Source organism: Cebus imitator, unplaced genomic scaffold, assembly GCF_001604975.1.
Source record: "Cebus imitator isolate Cc_AM_T3 unplaced genomic scaffold, Cebus_imitator-1.0 Scaffold478, whole genome shotgun sequence".
NCBI classification, from domain to species: Eukaryota; Metazoa; Chordata; class Mammalia; order Primates; family Cebidae; genus Cebus; species Cebus imitator.
In genome coordinates this window covers 310571-331988 of record NW_016107793.1, presented here as the reverse complement: position 1 = coordinate 331988, position 21418 = coordinate 310571, and the positions used below count along the sequence as shown (strand labels likewise).

General features: G+C 56.2%; 1 protein-coding gene across 7 annotated transcripts; it reads left to right on the top strand.

Annotated features, from left to right (window-relative positions):
• The first annotated feature begins 909 nt into the window (after nucleotides 1-909).
• On the top strand, nucleotides 910-17316 carry RNF44 (ring finger protein 44). Of its 7 annotated transcripts, none has more exons than XM_017512801.2 (11): nucleotides 910-1133; nucleotides 11717-11867; nucleotides 12040-12229; nucleotides 12602-12769; nucleotides 13209-13382; nucleotides 13487-13648; nucleotides 13784-13899; nucleotides 14217-14304; nucleotides 14391-14512; nucleotides 14648-14747; nucleotides 14955-15203. In XM_017512801.2, exons 2-11 carry the CDS (start codon nucleotides 11761-11763, stop codon nucleotides 15015-15017), a joined length of 1290 nt encoding a protein of 429 aa, XP_017368290.2. In that variant the 5' UTR covers nucleotides 910-1133; nucleotides 11717-11760; the 3' UTR covers nucleotides 15018-15203. The 7 variants fall into 7 exon arrangements, with proteins under 7 accessions (XP_017368290.2, XP_017368291.2, XP_017368289.2 ...); XM_017512800.2 differs by lacking the exon at nucleotides 910-1133 and adding an exon at nucleotides 4810-6604; XM_017512806.2 differs by lacking the exon at nucleotides 910-1133 and adding an exon at nucleotides 4811-6604 and having other exon boundaries at nucleotides 12104-12229.
• Nucleotides 17317-21418: the final 4102 nt, after the last annotated feature.

Here is a 21418-nt window from a genome sequence, read left to right as displayed (position 1 = left end):
AAAAAAAAAAAAAAAAAAAAAAAAAAAAAGAAAAAAAAGAAAAGAAAGAGAGAGAGAAAGAACGACCTTGAGGACCCATGAGACCAACTTCTCCCCACCCCAGAGCCCCCTTCCAGGGCACTCATTCCCTGTAAGGCCCTCCTTTAGATGGCTGTTCTGCCAGCAAACGGCAGCTTTAAAAACTAAGTAGCCCGGGAGGCAGCCGTTCCACTGTCAATCAGCCCTCCGCAGAGGAGCTAAACCTGGGCAGACAACTCGACCTGGCTGGGCAGCCTCTGGGAGACGCGGTCTGCAGGGACTACAACCACCTGCAAGCCTGCCAGAGCGCGGCCACCGCGGAGTGCAGTCCTCGCTACCCTAATGCGCCCAGGAAGGGGGGGCGGTGGGGCTCCCCTCCAAGGCTGGGACCCGCAGCCCGAGCAGCTGCCGGCCGCACCCTGGTCCAGGATGGCTCCAGCGATGGGACACGTGGGTTGCCGGGAGCGTAATCTCTCCCGAAGTCTCGGCCGGCCGCCTTGTCTTTTGTCACTGGAGTCTCCCATCCTCCACCTGAAGAAGGCATCCATTTCGCAGACTTGAAAACTGAGGGTCAGAGAATGGCCCAAAGTAGGGAACCAAGATCTGCTGACCCAGAGCAGCTCTCTATTATCTACCTCCGCGCCCACCAGGGCTAGGGGAGGGGACACACTCTCCGGAAGGCGAAGATTCTCTGAACGACCACGGGGTTGTATTGTTTCTTCTGTTTCACAGACAAGGCAACGGAGTCACTCCTCCAAGGTCACGGAGGCCGCCAAGCTCCAGGCGCCGCGCCCTTACGCACCCCTGGCCGCCTGACGCCGGGCGGGCGCGGCCGAAAGAGGCTCCGCCCCGCCCGCGCCACCCGCGCTCCCGCACGCGTGGTGCGGCCCAGGCAGCTCCATTCGCGCGGGGCCGGGGCGGGGGTCCTGGAAGCTGCGCAGCCGGCGTTGGCCCCGCGCGCCGGGGTGGTGAGGTCCGCGGACGGTTCCCCTGCACTGGGCTGGAGAGGGGCCGCGGCAGGCGGCGCGCGGGCCGCAGCCGCACCGGGAGCCCGGCCTGCAGCGGGAGCGACGCGCCGGCCGCCGGGTGGGGGTGGAGCCCCGCCGCGGCCCCAGGTAACGCCCGGCCCGGACCCTGCGCCGAGCGCCCCGGACGCGGGGCCGGCAAGCTCGCGGCGGTAGGGGGCGGCCGCGGGCCGGCGGAGGAGCGCGCGCGGGGGCTTCCCGCCAGGCCTCTGCCGGCGCCCGCACGGCGGGAACTCGCGGTCCAGGGCCCGGCAGCAGGAGCCGCGCCGCTCTTCTCCCGGTCCGCTAGGTCCAAACTCCCCAGCTCGGGGAGCCCCGGGGAACATAGAGCCCCCGCGTGCCCTGCGCCCCGCGCAAGTCCTGACCGCCACCCCGGCAGATCCAGGCTGCGGCTGGGACCCAGGCGGTCCGGGACCGCGAGCCGGAGACGCGCTGCAGTTCTTTGGCCTCGCCATGTCCGTCCTAAACATTTCCCCGACGCCCCCTGTGCCAGCTGGTGGGGAGCCAGGGCGGCCTGAGCCCTGCCCTGGAGCGGCTGCAGGTCCGGGGAACAGACCGCTGCACCCCAGCGCCGTCCTTACTGCATTCTAGATGTCGGAACGCTGCAGGGTCTGGAGAGGGTCCTTGTCTTGCCCAAGGTCACACAGCCTCCGTTCCTTGAAAGCCACTAAGCTAGAGTCTGGCTGGTGCCGGGGGCTGGGAAGTGAGGGGAAGAGAAAGAGTAAGATGGAGGGACAATGGGGGTAGACTTGTCTTCCTGGGTCTTCCAGGGACCGCTCTCCTGCAGCCTTCGGTTTTCATCTCTGAACAATGTGGTGACGGTTCCTGCTCCGTGTGCAGAATCTAGGGGTTCCAGTTTGAGAGGTGCATGGTGGGGAGGAGGAGTCAGAAAGGGGAACGCCCCCACGCCACACCCACAAAGCGCACACCTCCAAATGCGGACCCAGACTCTGAAAGTCGGCAGGTACCGCCCACCGGCACACACACTGAGAGCGACTGTTGACCCACAGAGGAAGATGCTATAACCCCGCTTCACACCTGGACAGACAGCCTCACAGACCTTACTGACCTCCCCGAGGTCACAGGCTAGCCAGAGGTAGGGCGGGCCGGCCTCAGGGGCTCTGTCTCACCCCTCAGTGTAGCTCTTTACCCCCAGTGGCCTATGGGAGATGAACACCTGCTCTGGGCACAGCCCAGGTGCTCGGGAAACGTCCTCTGCACTAGTTATTATCATTCACCTGATTTTACAGACGAGAGACTGAGGAGGAGAGAAGCCATATAACTTATCCAAGGTCTCAAAACTGGAGCCCGAATGCTGCAGGCCTGAGCCCCAGGCGGGGAGCACCTCTGCAGATGCCCTGCCCTCGCCGCCATCTGCACAAACAGCCACTTAAGGGAGCCAGAGTTCGGGGCTCAGGGGTGTTGAGGCCGGCCCTGAGTGGAGAGAACTTAGCAGGGCCTTGTCTGCTCCTTCCCTGGTGTGTGAGGCTCTGGGCTCTGGTCTGTTGCTCTGGTATCTGGGAAGTGTGAGCCCTGAGCTGGCTCTGCCAGACTGTGCTGTGTCCCTGGCTGGTACCCTAGTCTCTGTGTCCCGCCAGCCCCATCCTGGTAAGGTTCCTGGGCCCTGCCTCTTCGTGGGGAGGTTTGAGGGCCTTGGAAGAAAGAAGTGAGGTACTTTATGACTCTGAGGGAGAGAGGCAGCCGGTTATCCCGGCTCCGGGGAAGGGGTGGGAACCCGGGCTGGGCAGGGCCCCAGCAGGAAACAGGGCCACGCCCTCCTCTTCCTGCCTCAGCCTGCCCAAGCCCCTCCCCTCTGCAAAGGAGGCCTGGGGGAGGAAGCCAGAAAGTAGCGTCAAGTGCTTTGTGCTGGAAGGATCAAAATGGGAACCCCTCTCTGGCTCCCATCCACTCTGATCTGGAGCCATCCCCTAGTCCCTGAGCCTCTGTGGACTCTCCCTGGGGACATGTGCTTTTGGTTCTTCAGCAGCCATGGGGACCCCTGTGGGCATTTCATACTAAACAAACAACACTTGATGTGAGATTAGAATGAGATCCCAGGTTTGCCCCTTGATGGCTGCATGACACCAGGTGAGTCCTGTCACCTCTCACCTCATCTGTAAAATGGGGCCAACGCTGGTAGCCAGCTCTTAGATCATGGTAAGGAGATCAGGATAGGACTTGCCCAGAGCTTGTGGAAGACCCTAAGACCCCCATTTCCCCATAGAAATCACAGCAGATGCCAGAGCAGAGGTGGGCTACTCCCATCTGTGGTTTCTGGGGCCCTCAGGGCCATACTTCTGGGCTCTGTGGTAAGGGTGGCCCCTCCATGGCTCTGAACCGCTTTCCTCTTGATGAAATGAAAGTAAACAACACGTGCCTTCAAGGGCTTGGGGTGTGGGGAGAACACGGCAAGCAAAGTAGGTGTGCAGGCCACGTCCCCACAGCAGGGTGATTTCACATCCACCCACGTAGGTTTTTTAGGTTATGGGGAGATGTGTTATTGACCTCTGGCGCTGGGGGGAAACTCAAGAGACTGGGGATTTACTGAGGGTTTCCTGGGGCCAGGACAGGGCAGGGGTTTCCTGGTCCTGCAGGACAAGGGGCAAACCCAGAGCCCCATCGCTAGGCATCCACCACCCAGTGTGAGCCAGGCCCTGCACTTGGTGTTGTGGGCTCTGTTGGGAGCAGGGGGAGCAGTCACATGGAGGTGGCCTTCTGCTCTCATGATGCAACGTGATGATAATCCTACTGGACTGAGGAAGCCAGAGCAAGCCGGCAGGGCAGGGAAGGCTCCAAGGGGGTGGCTTTTGAGCTAGCCACAAAGCGTAAGCAGGATTTTGCCCAGGTGAGTAGGGGATATTGAGGACATATTAAACAGAAAGAATGCCAGTCAGAGGCTTGGTGGCTTAAAAGTACAGGATTAGATTGTGGCTGGAGGGTCACTTTCCTAAGGTGGGGATGGTAAAGGTGGTCTCACTGTGCAGCAAGTCACTTCACCTCTTTAAGCCTCAAATCCTCATCTGTAAAATGAGGCTGAGGTGCCCCTATGTGCCAGTGAAGGCTGGACACCTGTGCACTTAAAAACGCCAAGCCCCTTCAGCCAGGAGGGGAATAAGTGAGATACACAGCAATTGCGACAGGGCTATGTGCAAATTAAATGGCACGAGGTGAAGGCTGGGGTACATCTAGCTCTGCGTTCAAAAATGGGGGTTTCAGCACAGCTGGAGACGTCACAAACAGCTTCCTCTAAGAGGTGAGATAGGAACAGAGCCTCAAATGGCAGAAAAGCAGAACAAATTGGCAGAAAGGAAAACAGGGCATTCCAGGCAGGCGGTGTAGCCTGAGCAAAGGCAGGAAGGTGGCAGGGAGAGAAGGCCAGAGGAAGCACCAGCATTGTGTGAGAGGAGGGACTGGGGAAAGGCGAGCCTGAAAAGTTTGGGCAGGAAGAGCTTGTTAAGTGCAGCCCCAACATCAGGTTTCCATGCAGCTGGCAGTAGGGAGCCACTGTAGGCCCTATCCATAAGGGCAGGCAGGCAGTAATCCAACAAATATGTAGGTACCTTCGAATGTGTGTGTGTGGAGGTTTTTTTTTTTTTTTTTTTTTTTTGAGATAAAGTCTCGCTCTGTTGCCCAGGCTGGAGTGCAATGGCCTGTTCTTGGCTTGCTGCAACCTCCACCTCCTGGGTTCAAGTGATTCTCCTGCCTCAGCCTCCTGAGTACAGGCGTGCACCTGGCTAATTTTTGTATTTTTAGTAGGGATGGAGTTTCACCATGTTGGTCAGCCTGGTCTGGAACTCACTCCTGACCTCGTGATCCATCCACGTTGGCCTCCCAAAGTGCTGGGATTACAGGCTTGAGCCACCTTACCCGGCCTTGGGAAGGGTTTTCAAATTGCTTTTGTGTGGTAGGGAAAACAAAAGGTTGAAGGAGACACTGGAGGTGAAAGAACAGTTGATGATAAGGAACTAGTTAAAGACATAACCTGGTATATCCACACTTATTCTCATGCACACGTAAGTTTTAACTGTGATGGATAGAGTTTGGCATTCCGGGTAACATCAATAGCACTGCATCATGAACTTGGTCTTGTGTTGCTTAGAGATCTGCAAACAGCCGGCTCGGTTCCGCCTTCAGTCATTGTGTTGCACAGTGATACTGATTGTTGCTGGTACAAACATTGCCATAAACATGTCTGTTACCCAAGCTTAAAGGGGATTTCTGATTTTAAGGGAACAAAAATTTTTCTGGCTTAAAAGACTTAAGACATAGTCTTTATAATAATTTTCTTTAAAAATTTCAGTAGGTTATAAAGCACAGTTTTTTAAAAAGAGCAAATTTACAATATCATATACCATAATCTATCCTCCTGACCCACTCCTCCCTTCCAGTTCTCCCTAAGGACAACAATTGTTAATCAGTTTCCTGTATACCCTTCTAGAAATATTATATGCAGATATGGTATATGTCCAATTAAAAAAACCGGATACATACTGTTACTCCTGTTCAGCATCTTGGTTTCAATTTTAATTTAAAATTTGGGATTCTGAAATACACCAAAACAGCATAGAAAATGAGCCCCCCATCCCCCTGCCCCATGGCCCACCACACAGGTTAACAGATGTTAACACTTTGCATTGGCGCCTTGTTTACGGCTGTCTTGGAGGTAGTCCCATGTGACCCCAGCTGCCTCTTTGTGGTAACTGCCCAAGAGTCGTTATTGATTATATGCATGCACCCAATATAATTTGTTCGACCTGTTCTCGGATATTTAAGGAATTACTGATTTTTTGCTTATATAATTGTGATGGAGGTAATATCCCACTTTGTATAAAGTTTGCCCGGGTGGGTGGGCATCGAGGCAAAGGAGAACGAGGCTCAGCTTTGGGTTGGGTTCAAATTCCTGCTCCGCCACACTTCTAGCTGTGTGATCTCGAGTGAGGGAAGGCCCTCACTTTCCCCATCTGTAAAATGAACTGGCTATAGTAATCTCTCTGTCTCATAGCTGCTGAGAGGAGTAGAAAACTCAAGTATAGAGGCTTCACTGGGCTTAGTTCCCAGTTTCCCTGGGCAGGGAGGTCTCCGCGGGGACACCAAATTCTCAAGCCCAGCCTAACAGCTAGAGCGCCCGGCGCCAGCAGTTTTGTCGTAAACTCCAATCCGTTCCCCGCCCCTCTTCCTACGCCGCCACGCTGAGGGCGGGGCGGTTAAATATCTCTGTGACGTCATCCCGAGCAGGGCCAATCTCCCTGCCCCGCAGACGTTAGCTCGTTTGCATGGGTGGCCCGCCATTGGTTTATCGGGCAACCTGGGCCGTTCCAGCTTTTTAAAGACGCCGCGTAGTATAAACAAGGAGATGTGGGGCGGCAGGGCCATGATGTCATCGCGGTGCTGCAGCTCTTGGGGGTGACGTCATCTCCGGAAAGGTGGCCGGCCCAGGGCTGTTAAATCCAGCCTAACCACTTGGGCCGGCTTGAGGCCACTTTCGTCCCGTCAGAGGTCAGAACCATTGCACTTCAGAATCCCAGGCAGCACCCTGTCTCCGAGGAGGGGACCATGACACAGTAAGTCCGTACTGCCGGTTCTTCTGGCGGGACCCATTTCTTCGGCAGGGAAACAGCCTCAGAGGCGCGACAAATTCGCGAGTTTGCATAGCAAGTTCGACTTGCAGCCGATCGGCTTTGCCCACCCTGAGGTCTCCCCATCTTTATATCAGGCCATGTGGCCCCGCCCCTTGCTTTTGACTACGGCTGCGGTCACTTTAAGTGCGAAGGTGGGGGCGAGGAGGAGGTTAAAAAAAACTTTCAAGATGGCGGTCCACTAGTCACGTGCCTGGTCGCCGCGAGTGATTGACTCTCGGGGCGGAGCTCCTGGTGGGGGGCGGGGCCACCGCGGGCTTGCAGTAGGCTACTGTTTGCCGGAGCCTCCCGGCGCGCCCCCGCGAGCCCCCTCCCGCCCGGCGCGCGACCCCGCCGCTTCGAATGTTGTGAATCAAATGTGGGGTTTGTTACATTCCGCTGCCGCCGCGGACAGTTCTTAAAGGGCCAGCCGCCGGCAGCCGCGCAGACCCAGCTGCGTCCTGCGCCGCCTCCCGCTCCCTAAGGGCCTGGTCCGAGAGAGACTGACCGCGGGTGGGCCTCGCAAGGCAGACGCCGTCGGGCGGACAACAAAGAGAGGCCCCGGAAGAAGGGGGCTACCCCCGGACCCGGGGGTGGGGAGGGCAGCACATTGTTCCGCAGGGCGGGAGCTCTTAAAGGGTCCAGGCAGCCCCCCCGCCCGCCCCCTGCCCAGTTTGGCCGTCATAGATCGGGAACAAAGGAGTCAACGTGTGGCCGGGCGGCCAAAGGTGAGTCGGGGCCAGGGACCCCAACTCCCTATTCCCTCACCCCTGGACCTCCGGTTCTCCTCCCCTGGGAATGGGGGCAGTTATCTAGCTGGCTCCGCAGGGGTTAATCACGGGCGGTCAGCGAGATCTCAGGGATCAGGGCCCCCCCCACCCCCACCCCCAGGGCCCCCAGCGGCCGGGCCGGGTCTCCTCTCTCCAGAAGGTGAGCGCTGCGGTTGGAGAGGAAGGAGCCGCCCCCCTCCCCCTGCGGCCGCCACTTCCTTTGTTGTTGCTTTTGTCTCACGCCGAGCACATGGTCCGGGATCCTCGGCTCTTAAAGTCACAGCGCTCCGGCCCAGGCGCTGCAGTCTTGCCTCCCGCCCCCGGTGTCCCTCCGAGAGCGGCACAAAAGAGTGGGAGGTGGACGAGAGAGGCCCCTCTCGGGGCAGGTGTCCGCGCCTCGGCCCCCAGTACCATCCCTGGGAGGGCTGGCTGGGTAAGGTTCCCAGAGCCCTTGGCCCGCGTTGGGGAGCCCCCCTCTTCCCCAGAGACACTGTTTTCCTCCCCCACTAATGTGACAACCTGGTTTCCTCTTGACTCTGCTGGTTTTATTTGGGCGCTCTGGGAAGGAAAGGTTTCCACCCCCATTTTACAGCTGTGCCAACTGAGGCTCTCAGAAGCAAAGGGATTTCCTTGCCCAAGGTCACCCAGGAAGTCTTCTCTCTTAGTCTGGTGGTCCGGCTCTCAGTGGCCCCCAGGCACCAGAGCCTGGTTGTTTGGGGTGCGGGGTGGGGAAGTAGGAAGGGGGGCTTCTCTTCCTGCTTGAGTCTATTCGTGCCCCCAAGGTCTTACTTTGTTTTCATCTGCAAAAGGGAGTGCCTCTTCCTGCTAACAGATCCCTGGGGCCCTTAGACCAAGGTCAGGGTAGGTGCTTGGGGCACTGGACCTCAGGTGTTGGCTGCCTCTCGTGGGTGGGTGGTGGGGAGAGTGTTAACTGCAAAATGCATTGCATGCCCCTGGCCCGATAGGGCTCAGCAACGGGACTCTCAAGACGGGTTCACACAGACCTTGGTGACAGCACAGCACAGAGATGTAGACTGAGCAGTTGTTCGGAGAGGCCGTCTGGCCACCCTTGCTGTTTGACCTTGAGCAAGTTGCTAGCTCCAACTCTGGCCCGTGCTTGCTTCTCTGCACCACAAAGCCAATGATGGGTGCCTGAAAGAGGGTGCTCTCCCAGCCTTCTGAATGGCTTAGAGACTCGCGATTAGGTGATTTCCTCCAACTACTGATGCCACAAGCAGTTATGGAGGAGTTTGGGCCTAGGGGCCCAACCAGGACCAATATTGTTCATTCTGGCTTTGTGGCCTAGAGCAAGTTACTTCCTTTCTCTCGGCCTCAGTTTTCTCAGCTGTGAAGTGGGTGTAACCTTTCTATGCCACCCCTGTTCCTGGCAGGGCTTAAAGAACCAGGAGCCACTCTTCCCAGCTGAGGCATTCCCCTAGAGTAGCATATCTGCCTGCTGCCTGGAAGTGGCACCCTTCAGGCTCTGCTTGAGGTTGGGAACGGAGGTCGGCATGTCGTATTCTCTAGTAATCGTCATTTACATCCAAGCTAAGTAAGACTTCACAGGTTGCTTCTGCTATTGCCTTGGAGCAGTCCTTTGTGGTAAACTGGGAGGTAGTTATTGAGTTGTTCCCATTTTACAGATGAAGATACTGAGGCTTAGGAGGGGAAGCCCTTGCCCACTGCCTGTAGCCAAGAATCTAGCTAGAAATCAGTGTCAGGTGTGAGTCTGTGAGAGCTGATGCTGTCACCCACAGCTGGAGGCCCTTCTGTGTCTGGTTTGCTTTCACAGCTCCTTACCCCTTCCCTGCCCTGAGGAGTGGGTGCCTTGGTAGGGGGCTGGCCACAGAGCAGACACCCACAGGCTTGGGCCTCTGCAGGAGTGCCTTGGGCCTGGCACTGCTCAGCCATCAGCAAGACATCTGGCACAAGAGGAGCAGTCAAGGCTGCTGGCTTGGTGGCTAATCATGAGTGCTTTTAGGTCCCCTGTGCACCCACAATTCCAGCTGACTGGCCTTGGACCTCACTTCTGTGAGCCTTGGTGTCCTGACCTCCCGGGGTTGCTGGGAGGACTCACCAAGTTGGCGTGGGGGAAACAGCATGGTTATTACAGTGACCGCTCCTCACCAGCAGAACTGTGAGCTCCCAGACTCTCTGAGGTTAGCTAGGACAGAGATTCCCAAACCTAGTTATGCTATGGCAACTTCTGGGGAATTTGATAAAAATCTAGGTGCCCTTGTTCCCCAACCCTCCAAAGAGTCTGGTCCAGGAGGCCTGGGAGGGGCCGGGCATCTGCTGTTTCAGTCACTTGGGGATTTCCTGAGCTTCTCTTGGCCGTTGTTTGCTTGACTGGTTTGTTAGCAGGAATTAGAGAGGCTCTATGTGTAGACATGCATGTCAGGATGTGCACTTGGCCCGTGCCAGGGGTCACAAACCCAGTCCCCTATGGCGGGCAGGCAGAGGATGGTCCTGGGTGACCTGGAGAGAAAGCTGTTGCTCCCAGTGAGGGGCCAGGCAGAAACACGTGGGACTGGATTTGCCGTGAGAAGCCAGGTTTTTTGTGATCTCCCAATTTTTAATCGTTGGCATTAAAGTTATGGCTGCCAGACTGCGTGGCCTTGGACCTGTGTGATTGGCTCTGTTCCATGCACGTATATCACATTAGGCCTTCCCTGAGCTGGACACGGGTGGTCCCTGGCCCTGCCCACACTCTCTGCTGGCCGGGCCCCATCACCCATGCAGGCTTCTTTTGAGAAGTGGGGCCCAAGCTTGTGAAGTGCAGCACAGAGGAAATGGTTCTTGCCGCTGTTGGCAGGAAGGAACTAGGTGTTGAGCTGACAGTACACTGGCTCCCTGGCTGTGTCAGCAGGGGGGTGACATTGAAAGCTGAGTATCGAGGCTGCATAGGCGTTTTAGATGGGGAAGGGGTGGAAGGGGCCTTCTTGTGGCAGGAGCAACAAAGAGCTGGTCATGTTGGATGCACCCTTCAGCTCTGCGGGGCCTGACAGGTTCTAGAGCTTTTCCTGCCAGGGTGTCGTCCCAGCTCGGAGTTGAGTGGAACCCTGAGGTTGAGCCAGGTCCCTCGACATTCCCTACCTGGACCCTTGGCTCTGAACGGAGGCAGGAGACCCTGCCCCAACCCATTCCTATTTAACTTCCTCTCTCGGGTTCTTGCTTCCTTTTTTCTCAGCAGGCCCCACATCCCACTTTGACGGCTGGGTTGGGGCCCCCAGAGTAAGGACCTGGCTGTATGCCAGACTCCGCTGTCTCCCCAGGCCAGCTTCCTTCATCGCCTCCCATGAAGCCTGGGGCCCGTCCTCTCCATCAGCAGCAGAGGACAGGGAGAGGCTTGTCTTTGGCCCACCTCCCAGTTTTGACACTTGCCTTGGGGCCTTGGGCAAGTTTCTGCTTGCTGAGCCTCTCTTTCCTCCTCTGTAAAGTGGGCCAGCTATACTTTCCTTGAAAGGTAGATGAAGTCACATTTGGACAGGGACAGTGGGAGCAGGTTAAGGGAAGAAAGAATAGTGTGTTGCTTTGGACTAGAAGCCCCTGAGGGCAGGGGCAGGATAGAACCTCTTCCCCGGCGCTAGTAAGAGGAGAACTGGGTCCCAGGCCTGTTTGGAATCCCTGCTGTAGCCAGCCAGAGAGAAGAGAGAATGCTGGAGCCTCCATAGGAACCCCCAGCTGCCACCTGGAGGCCAAATTGTAGCCCCTGGTGTAAGGCAGAAGAAGGTCCCACCCGACGCCCCTTTCCAGGACAGGGTGCCCTGGGACCCGGCCCAGCGGGAGCCTACCAGGAGCCTGGAAGCACGCTGGCTAGCTCCCTGAGCCCAGCAACTGAGGGGACCTGGGTCCCATTTCACACAGCAGGAAGGTAAGGCCTGGACGCCAGCAGGCTGAGCTGTCCTGGTATGTCAGCACTGGACCCCAGGGCTCAGAGGAGGGGCATGGCTGAACACCACTGGTCTCAGGTCACACTGCAGAGGTTTGGTTCTGACCCCCATGGCACAAGCACCTGGACTCCTCGGTGCCGCAGTTTCTTTTTCTCTTTTTTTTTTTTTTTTGAGACAGAGTCTTCCTCTGTTGCCAGGCTGGAGTGCAGTGGCGTGATCTCAGCCCACTGCAACCTCTGCCTCCCAGGTTCAAGTGATTCCCCTGACTCAGCCTCCCAAGTAGCTGGGATTACGGGTGTCTACCACCACGCCTGACTGGTTTTTGTGTTTTTAGTAGAGATGAAGTTTCACCATGTTGGCCAGGTGCCTCAGTTTCCTTGTCTCCTGCCTCCTAGGGTTTCGAGTCCCGGCCCAGCCCCTCCAGCCCCCTGCCCCCCTGATGCGACCATGGGCTCTGGCAGTGACTAGGTGGCCACCCTCTGCCCCCGTGGGTCAGCGGCGATTCTCTGCGGGACCCAGCAGCACCCCAGGCCAGCTCTGGGGAAGGTAGGAAGGAGCCTCCCAGTCCTGGTGCTGGGGCACGAGGGCCTTGAGGGACGAGGCGCAGGGCCCTGAGCTATCTTCCCTCCCTGTGGGGGGAGTCACCCTGGCTTCTCTCCCTGTTCTGTGCATGAGTGGTCCCCCTGAGTCCTATCGGGGCCTCCTCTCTGTGGTGCAGCCCCGGCTTCGAGGGCCCCCTGACCAGCCCGCCTGCCCGGGATGAGCGCTTACCCTCCCAGCAGCCACCGTCCCAACCTCCACACCTCCCTGTAGAGGAGCGCCGAGCCTCGGCTCCTGCCGGCGGGAGCCCCCGAATGCTGCACCCAGCCACCCAGCAGAGCCCGTTCATGGTTGATCTCCACGAGCAGGTAGGCAGAACCCCACCTCGTGTGCCCCTAGCCCTTCGAGCCAGTCTGAGAAACAGAGGCAGCAAGGCCTTGATTTCACCTTGCTTGCTTCATTTCACATTCCAGGGAGGCATTATTAGCCCCATTTTACAGGTAGGTAAACTGAGGCCCAGGGAGAGGGCGCACTGGATGACTGGCAGAGCTGGATTCCCACAGGGCCTTCTCGGCCCTGGGGACCCGGGGGTAGGGGCACAGTCTGCTCTGCGCTGAGGAAGGTCCCATTGGAGAAGGGAAGGGAGCCAGCAGCTGGACCTGGCAGGACGGTTTCTCCTGAGAGTAGCACTCTTGCCCAGCTTCCTTCTCACACTTTCCTGGCGTTCTCTCCACCCACAGGTGCACCAGGGACCCGTCCCTCTGTCTTACACAGTCACCACAGTGACAACCCAAGGCTTCCCCTTGCCTACAGGCCAACACATCCCTGGCTGCAGTGCCCAGCAGCTCCCAGCATGCTCCGTGATGTTCAGCGGGCAGCACTACCCCCTCTGCTGCCTCCCACCCCCGGTGAGTGAGTGTTTCCAGCTCCTACTCCACCAGCTGCAAGCCCTAGGCACAGGCCAGCGGCTCAGCTGGCCTAGGGCAGCCCTGAACTGGGCCGAGCTATCCAGCCATCTAGGCTGTCGGAGCGCCTTCCTGGCCTCCCCAGGAAAGCGTACACGTGTGTTCACATTCGGTAATAGAGCGTTTCAAGGTTCAGAGACCTTCCAGCACCCCTGTACCTGCCTTACAGCTTGGCAGAGGCCCAGGAGTTGAGGCTGTGGGCCTTAAGAGTGGAGTGTCCTGCCTGGGTGGCCTAGGACAGGGATAGGCCTTCCGCAGGGTTTCTTGTGCAGACCCTGGAGCTGCTGGGTATGTGCCCAGTGGGGGCCTTTTGCTGGGTGGCATGGTATAGGCCTGGCCCAGAGCCCAGAACGTTCTCAGCCCCCACCCCCTCTCTCGGCAGCTTATCCAGGCGTGCACCATGCAGCAGCTGCCTGTGCCCTATCAGGCCTACCCCCACCTCATCTCCAGTGACCACTACATCCTGCACCCCCCACCACCGGCCCCACCCCCCCAGCCCACCCACATGGCACCCCTGGGGCAGTTTGTGTCTCTGCAGACCCAGCATCCGAGGATGGTGAGTCTGGGTATGGGTCTGGTGCTGGAGGGGGATAGCATGGGGGAAGGCGGCAGGGACAGCCTTGTCTCACTGACTTGCTGACCCAGCCCCACCTCTTTCAGCCCCTGCAGCGGCTCGACAACGACGTGGACCTGCGTGGGGACCAGCACTCCCTGGGTAGCTTCACCTACTCCACCTCTGCCCCTGGCCCAGCCCTGTCTCCGTCAGTGCCCCTGCACTACCTGCCCCACGATCCACTGCACCAGGAGCTGTCCTTTGGTGTGGTGAGTGCCACCCTGACCCCCACCTGGGCTCCAGGGCTGCTGGGAGGCAGGCCCGCCAGGCTGACCTGTACCCGGGCTCCGGGGCGGGTGGGAGGCAGGTTCCCTGGGCTGACCTGCACCTTGCCCCTCTCACAGCCGTATTCTCACATGATGCCGCGGAGACTGAGCACCCAGAGATATCGCCTGCAGCAGCCACTGCCCCCGCCACCACCCCCACCACCCTACTACCCCAGCTTCCTGCCCTACTTCCTGTAAGTATCCACATATCCGCCCCAGGTTCCTTATGCCCTCTTCTCCTGGAACCTCCATTGGTTAGACCCAAACACATCTCCAGGGGCCCCAGGGCCTCCAAAGCCATCTGGCATCCCCCCAAGCCTGACAGTCACGCCAGGGCCAGCTGGGCTCTCTGCCCCACTACAACACCCTAGGCCAAACACCAGGATCTCCCAGTATGAGCCACGTGGAGTTCTGAGCTCTGTTTGCAAAGAGGAAGTCAGGAGAGTGGCTCTGTGCAACCCACTCCTGACTCTTGACCTTCACCCTTGGCCCTATCTTTGTCTCTCTCTAGCTCGATGCTGCCAATGTCACCAACAGCAGTGGGGCCCACCATCAGCCTGGATCTGGACGTGGATGATGTGGAGATGGAGAACTATGAGGTCTCGTGGAGTCCTGTGCTGGGAGGTAGGGTTTGGGAGACCTGCAGCCCTGGGCGGCGCTGACCCTGTCTCCTGCCCACATGCAGGCCCTCCTGAACCTGGCCGAGCGGCTGGGAGATGCCAAGCCCCGCGGCCTCACCAAAGCAGACATAGAGCAGCTCCCATCGTACCGCTTTAACCCAGACAGCCATCAGTCAGAGCAGACGCTGTGAGTACCCTGCCCCACGTCCCGCCCCTCTGAACATAGCTGGCTGCCACAAGACGCGCCTCTCAGGGGAGTCACGCTTCACTGAGCCTTCCCGTGGCCTTCAGTGTGGAGGTGACGCTCCATGACCCCTCACAGGTGTGTGGTCTGCTTCAGTGACTTCGAGGTGCGGCAGCTTCTCCGAGTCCTCCCCTGCAACCATGAGTTCCACACCAAGTGTGTTGACAAGTGGTTGAAGGTAACACGGCCCAGGCTGGCTCTTGGGTATTCCTCATGCGGTGACAGGGGGACGATGGGCAGGCCTGGGGTGTTTCCCTCCTGGTCCTTGTCATCATCTTGGAAGTTCTGGCTCCAGAGGACCAAGTCCTCCCAGGTGGCTACACAGATGTGGTGGGTTGGGGTGGGTGAGAGCAATGCCTGACATCAATGCCTGCGGTTCCCGCAGGCCAACCGGACGTGTCCCATCTGCCGGGCCGACGCCTCCGAGATGCCCAGAGAGGCTGAGTGAGGCCTCACAGCTGCCCGGGAGAACCCTGCCTGAAGCTCTGGAAACTCGGGTGGGGGGCACAGGGAGGACGGAGAGGGAGTGGCCCAGGCCTGCCCTGTCACTCCTGCCTGCATCTCCAGAGCTGGTGCCAGGGTCTGCCCGGTGAGGAGCTCCTGCAATAAGCCCCTGCATTTGCCAAGCTCCAAAGACTCCCTCCCCGTTCTGCCTGCCCGTCCGCCCGCCACGGAGCTGCCTGAGTGTCCATAATCTGGTCTCCTTCCTGTGCGCCCTGGGGTTCCTCTATTCCTGCTGGCACTGAGAGCCAGAGGTCTGCTCCCCCCAGTGGGGCTGGTGGCGATCCTTGGCCCCAGGGTAGGCAGACAGGGTACCATCTTGGGTCAGCTGGTCTCATGCTCTGAAGTGATGTGCCCTCTGCCCAGGTGGCACTGCCAGTCTCGTAGACAGATGGTGTCACAAGGCCATTTCCTGAGCCCCAGGGCTGAATGCTCTCTACTTAACCCAAACAGTGAACTCAGGCTTCTGGCTCTGGGTTGGCTGCTGTGAGGGCTGAGTCTGGCTCCCTAGGGGACCCTCAACCCAGGCACAACATTCCAGCCCCATTCTCAGGCTGGAGGGTGTCCCAGCCTAGCCCTGTGCTGGGGCACACGTAGCCTGAAGGGCCTGTGCCGTGCGGGGAGAGGGAGCCCTGTGTTCCCGGTGGCTGCCCCTCCCAGGGATGCGGTCAGACCTGTGCCGATCTCCTCTCCCTCTGTCGTTTTGCATGAACGTGAGGAGCAGCAGTTTTTGTTTATTCATTTGGCCCAAAATCGCGTGTAGGATTTGGGGATGTGGATATTTAAGACATTTTTTTTTTCTTTTGGTTTAATGGGGGCGGGTATAGGGACCAACTGGGACCGAGTGCCCAGGGGGCCGAGCACGGGCACACTGCGCAGCCCACATGCATGCATGCGCCAGGCTGGGTGGGGCTGGGCGCTGGCGGTCGTGGGGCAGAGAGTTGGGGGTCTGTGCTCAGCTGATAACTGCCATGCACTGTACTGCACACGTCCCTTGAGCCCACTGGGACCGGACGCTTTTCAGGGCATTTCTCCCTCCAGCCAGGGCCCGTTTCCTACCTGCCTGGGCAGGTCTCCTCCAAGAAAGTCCCAGGAGGATCGGGACCAGGAAGGTCATGGACCCCCATCTCTCGGGGCCCCCCAGCCTGATCCCTGCCCTCCAAGCTCTGGAGGAGGCCCCTGTAGGGTCTGGCTGAGCTTCCCACCCTCTTTCCCTGGTCCTAGTCCTTTCCTGTCCTACACCCAGCTGGGGTTGCTGCCCTGAACGAACCGCGTGTGGGGCCGGCACATCCTAGCAGGCAGCCCCTGGCGCCTGCTGCCTCAGGGATGCTCCAACCACCCTCGTTCTCCCTGCAGCGGCCCTGGCCCCCACCTCCCGCCCCAGCCTGCCGTGGGGCCCGTCAGCCTGGTCCCACCCCCATGGAGAACCCAAAGTCTTACTGTATATAACTCCAGGTGACGTTTCTATATTTATAGCAGTGTTGAAAACCCACATGTTTTACACAGAACCACCCTCTCCAACCCCCTCCCTTTCCAACCCCAACAAAAGGTTTTCAGACCCCTTGTGGTTCCTGGGGCAGGCGGAAACAGGCTCACAGATCGTGTGTCGGCTGCAGCAGTGATTCCAACAAGCAGCTGTTGGGGGGAAACAGCATTTCAAAAATCATCATTAAAAAACCAGATTTCTACAACAATTACTTAGGATGTTTGTGATTTGCCGACCTTGCTGTAGTTACCAATGATTTCCTGTGGTGGGGGCTTGCCATTGTTTACTCTTATTTACCAACTTCCGGCCTAGGCATGACAGTGGGCACCTTCCCCCAGCCCCGGCTGGGCCCAGCGCCTGTGTTCTGTGTTAGAAAGGTTTTATATATATAAAATTACATATATATATAGAAATATATGTAATTTTGGGGGCCCTGTTCCTTGCACATTTTACAGTTACCTCATTTTTCCCATGTATGTATTTGAGAAAATGCTAATATATAGAGAAAATAATGGTTCTTAAAGCTTAAATGTGTGGTTTTTTCCATTCCATGGGATTCACATTGGTTTGTAGCATTTAACATAACTAGTATGTTGTATTATATATATGTGTATACTGATTGAAATTTTTAACAGATTTGTACTTTTTTTAAAATGAAAGTTGCTAGTTCTGCTTGACCAAGTAGTGCAATCATTATTTTTTTTAATATTGTTGCTGATTTCAGAGGGATATTCACTAATAAATGTATGATGTATACCAACGACCGCCCACGCTGCCTTTGGCTGCCTATGTCTTTTTGGTGGGAGCTGGGATGGGAATGAGGCTGGGGGCAGACAGGATTGCTCCCTGCTGTGGAACTGTGGGGCAGCCAACACCCCCTCATCCATAGGGGTCTGCCAAGTCAGTTCAGTGGTGACCTTCTCTAAGCTGTCATCTTCGCATGTGAGTTAGATAGGCTTCTGTTAGCAAGTGACAGGATTCCATTTAACTGGTTTGAGGGAAAAATCACTTATTGGTCTCCTGTCATTTGAATCCCAAGGTAGAGGCCAGGTGCAGTGGCTCACGCCTGTAATCCCAGCACTTTGAGAGGCCGTGGCTGGTGGATCACTTGAGGTCAGGGGTTTAAGACCAGCCTGCCCAACATGGTGAAACCCATCTCTACTAAGCATACAAGAAAATGAGCTAGTTGTGGTGGCACAAGCCTGTGGTCCCAGCCACCCAGGAGGCTGAGGTAGGAGAATTGCTTGAACCCAGGAGATGGAGGTTGCAGTGAGCCAAGATGGAGCCACTGCACTCCAGCCTGGTGACGGCAGACTCCCATCTCAAAAAATAAATAAATAAAAATAAATCCCAAGGTAGATTCTTGTGTCGTGACTGGATCAGGGGCTCAGGCCTGTCATGGGGAAATAAGATCTCCCTCATTTCACAACTTTTTTGTTTGTTTCATTTTTTTCAATAGGAATGAGTCTCACTATGCTGCCCAGGCTGGTCTCGAACTCCGGGGTTCAGGCAGTCCTCCCACCTTGGTGTCCCAGAGTGCTGGGATTATAGGTGTGAGCCACCGTACCTGGCCTGCAGCCTTGCTTTTCTCTGCGCGGTAGCACTTGGTAGCCCTTGCTCAGTTTCCTCTAATTTAGCATCACCTCTGGTGATCGAGTGTTGTCAGACCCACTTTGGTTGTTGGGGATGAAGTGCCCAGGAGCTGCGAAGGAGACCAGAGTGGTGGTGAGGAATGTCGGCCGAGTTGTTAGCATGTCACAGCAGTGTGGTCCAAACAGTGGACTGGAGTAGGAGACCTGCGACCTTGGGTCTGTGATGCCACTAACCAGAGCCTTGGTCAGCGCACTTCTCTTTCCAGTCTTTGGATCATCTGCAAATTAGGGGACAAGATCAGTTGAATAATTCTCTAAGTGTGTTTTTGAGAAAGTCCACTGAGACCCTAACAGCATTTATGCAAAAGAAAGCCCTCCATGGTCAAATCAATGTGGTAAAGTACTTTTTTTTTTTTTTTTTTTGAGACAGAGTTTTGCTCTGTTGCCAGGCACCAGGCTGGAGTGCAGTGGCGTGATCTTGGCTCACTGCAACCACCACCCCCCGGGTTCAAGCAATTCTGCCTCAGCCTCCCGAGTAGCTGGGACCACAGGCGTGCGCCACTGCACCCAGCTAATTTTTGTATTTTTTAGTAGAGACGGGGTTTCACCATGGTCTCGATCTATTGACCTCGTGATCCGCCCACTTCGGCCTCCCAAAGTGCTGGGATTACAGGTGTGAGCCGTAGTGCCCAGCCGAAAACTCCATGTTGAAGGTAACAGAACTCTCCTGCAGGGCTTCTCTGAGGTTGGCTATGTTGATGGGCATTGTAAATCTCCAGCAGTTGATACTGTGGCATTTCCCACATTTGGCTACTTCGGCCACTGGTAGGGCTCAAGTTACATTCCCTGGAGCACATTGGTACAAGGTGGACTAGAAGGGCAGTAGCCTCTGAGCTCCTAGGGCCCTATAGGTCTGAGAAAATTGTTGGGAAGTTTCCAAGCTTTCTATAATATTTCACAAAAGCTAAAGAAAAATTACATGAACACATCAATGGATGCAAAAAAATAATTTGACAAAATTCTACAGTTCTCCATGATAACTGTCAACAAGCTAGGAATAGAAGGTAACTTCCTCAGCTTGATAAAGAGCATCTACAGAAACCCCTACAGCTAACATCATACTTAATGGTGAAAGACCAGATGCTTTTCCCTGAGATTGGAAGGAGGCAAGGCTGTGTCCTCTTACCACTCCTGTTCAACATTGTATTGGAAGACCCAGCCAGCACAATAAGACAAGAAAAGGAAAAAGGAAAGGAAAAAGTAAAACTCCCAATTTACTGCTGATAGGATGAAAATCCAGATAGAAAATCTGAAGAATCTACCAAAAAAACTCTAGGACTAAATGAGTTCAGAAGGTCATAGGTACAAGGTCAACATAGAAAAATTAATTGATTCTGCTGGGTGCCATGGCTCTCGCCTGTAATCCCAGCACTTTGGGAGGCTGAGGCGGGTGGATCACCTGAGGTCAGGAGTTCGAGACCAGGTTGGCCAACATGGTGAAACCCCGCCTCTACTAAAAATACAAAAATTAGCTGGGCATGGTATCAGGCACCTATAATCACAACTACTTGGGAGGCTGATGCAGGGGAATCACTTGAACCCAGCAGGCAGAGGGTGCAATGAGCCAAGATTGCACCATTGCACTCCAGCCTGGGTGACAAGAGAAAAACTCTGTCTCAAAAAAAAAAAAAAAGAAAATTGATTATATATGCTAGCAGTGAACACATGCTCTGTTGCCCAGGCTGGAGAGCAGTGGCATGATCTCGGCTCACTGCAGCCTCTCTGCCTCTTGGGTCAAGCGATTCTCCTGCCTCAGCCTCCCGAGTAGCTGGGATAACAGGCGCACACCACCACACCTGGCTAGTTTTTTGTATTTTTAGTAGAGTCGGGGTTTCACCACGTTGACCAGGATGGTCTTGACCTCCTGACCTCGTTATCCACCCGCCTCAGCCTCCCGAAGTGCTGGGATTACACTCGCGAGCCACTGCACCCGGCCTTGTTTGTTTTTTAAGACACAGACATGCTTATGCTGGGCCTGGTGGCTCGAGCCTGTGATGCCAGCACTTTGGGGTTTTGTTGTTGTTGTCGTTTGTTTGTTTGTGGCAGAGTCTCACTCTATCACCCAGGCTGGAGTGCAGTGGCACGATCTTGGCTCACTGCAACCTCCGCCTCCTGGGTTAAAGCAATTCTCCTGCTTCAGCTTCCCAAGTAGCTGGGATTACAGGCGCCTGCCACCATGCCCAGCTAATTTTTTTATATTTTTAGTAGTGACAGGGTTTCACCATGTTGTCCAGGCTGGTCTCAAACGGACCTCAAGTGATCCACCCACCTTAGCCTCCCAAAGTGCTGGGATTACAGGCATGAACTACCATGCCCAGCCCTTTTTTTGTTCTTTTTTTGGGGGTGGCGGTTTTTTAGAACAGATTCTCACTCTGTCACCCAAGCTGCAGTGCAGTGGTGTGATCTTGGCTCACTGCAACCTCTGCCTTTCGGGTTCAAGCGATTCTCATGCCTCAGCCTCCCAAATGGCTGGGACTACAGGTATGCATCACCACATCCAACTTTTTGTATTTTTAGTAGAGACAGGTTTCTCCATGTTGGCCAGGCTGGGCTTGAACTCCTGGCCTCAAGTGATCTGCCCACCTTGGCCTCCCAAAGTGCTGGGATTAGCCACCACGCCTGGCCTAATGGCATTAGGCCGAGGAGAGCAGATCACCTGAGATCAGGAGTTCAAGACCAACCTGTCCCACATGGCGAAACCCTGTCTCTACTAAAAACACAAAAATTATCCGGGCATGGTGGTGGATGCCTGTAATCCTAGCTAGTCAGGAGGCTGTGGCTGGAGAATCGCTTGAACCCAGGGGGCAGAGGTTGCAGTGAGCAGAGATTGAGCCATTACACTCCAGCCTGGGCAACAGAGCAAGACTCCATCTCAGAAAGAAAAAAAAAAATAGGCTGGGCATGGTGGCTTTTGCCTGTAATCTTTGGGAGGCTGAAGGAGGCAGATTGTTTGAGCTCAGGAGTTTGAAATCATCCTGGGCAACATGGCAAAACCCATCTCTACAAACAAAACAAAAATTAGCGCAGCATGGCGACACACGCTTGTGCTCCCAGCTACTTGGGAGGCTGAGGCAGGAGAATCACTTGAGCCCAGGAGGTGGAGGTTGCAGTGAGCCAAAGTCATGCCACTGTACTCCAGCCTAGGTGACAGAGGGAAACCCGAAAGAGAGGGAGAGGAAGAGGGGAAGGGGGAGGGGGCAGGAAAGGGGG

Excerpts from the sequence above, each read along its gene's own strand:
- RNF44 (XM_017512803.2), top strand. The coding sequence starts at position 11,761 with ATGCGACCATGGGCTCTGGCAGTGACTAGGTGGCCACCCTCTGCCCCC. Across the intron at positions 12,770-13,208 it reads TCTGCTGCCTCCCACCCCCG|CTTATCCAGGCGTGCACCAT; the intron begins GTGAGTGAGTGT and ends CTCTCTCGGCAG. Across the intron at positions 14,305-14,390 it reads TGGAGATGGAGAACTATGAG|GCCCTCCTGAACCTGGCCGA; the intron begins GTCTCGTGGAGT and ends GCCCACATGCAG.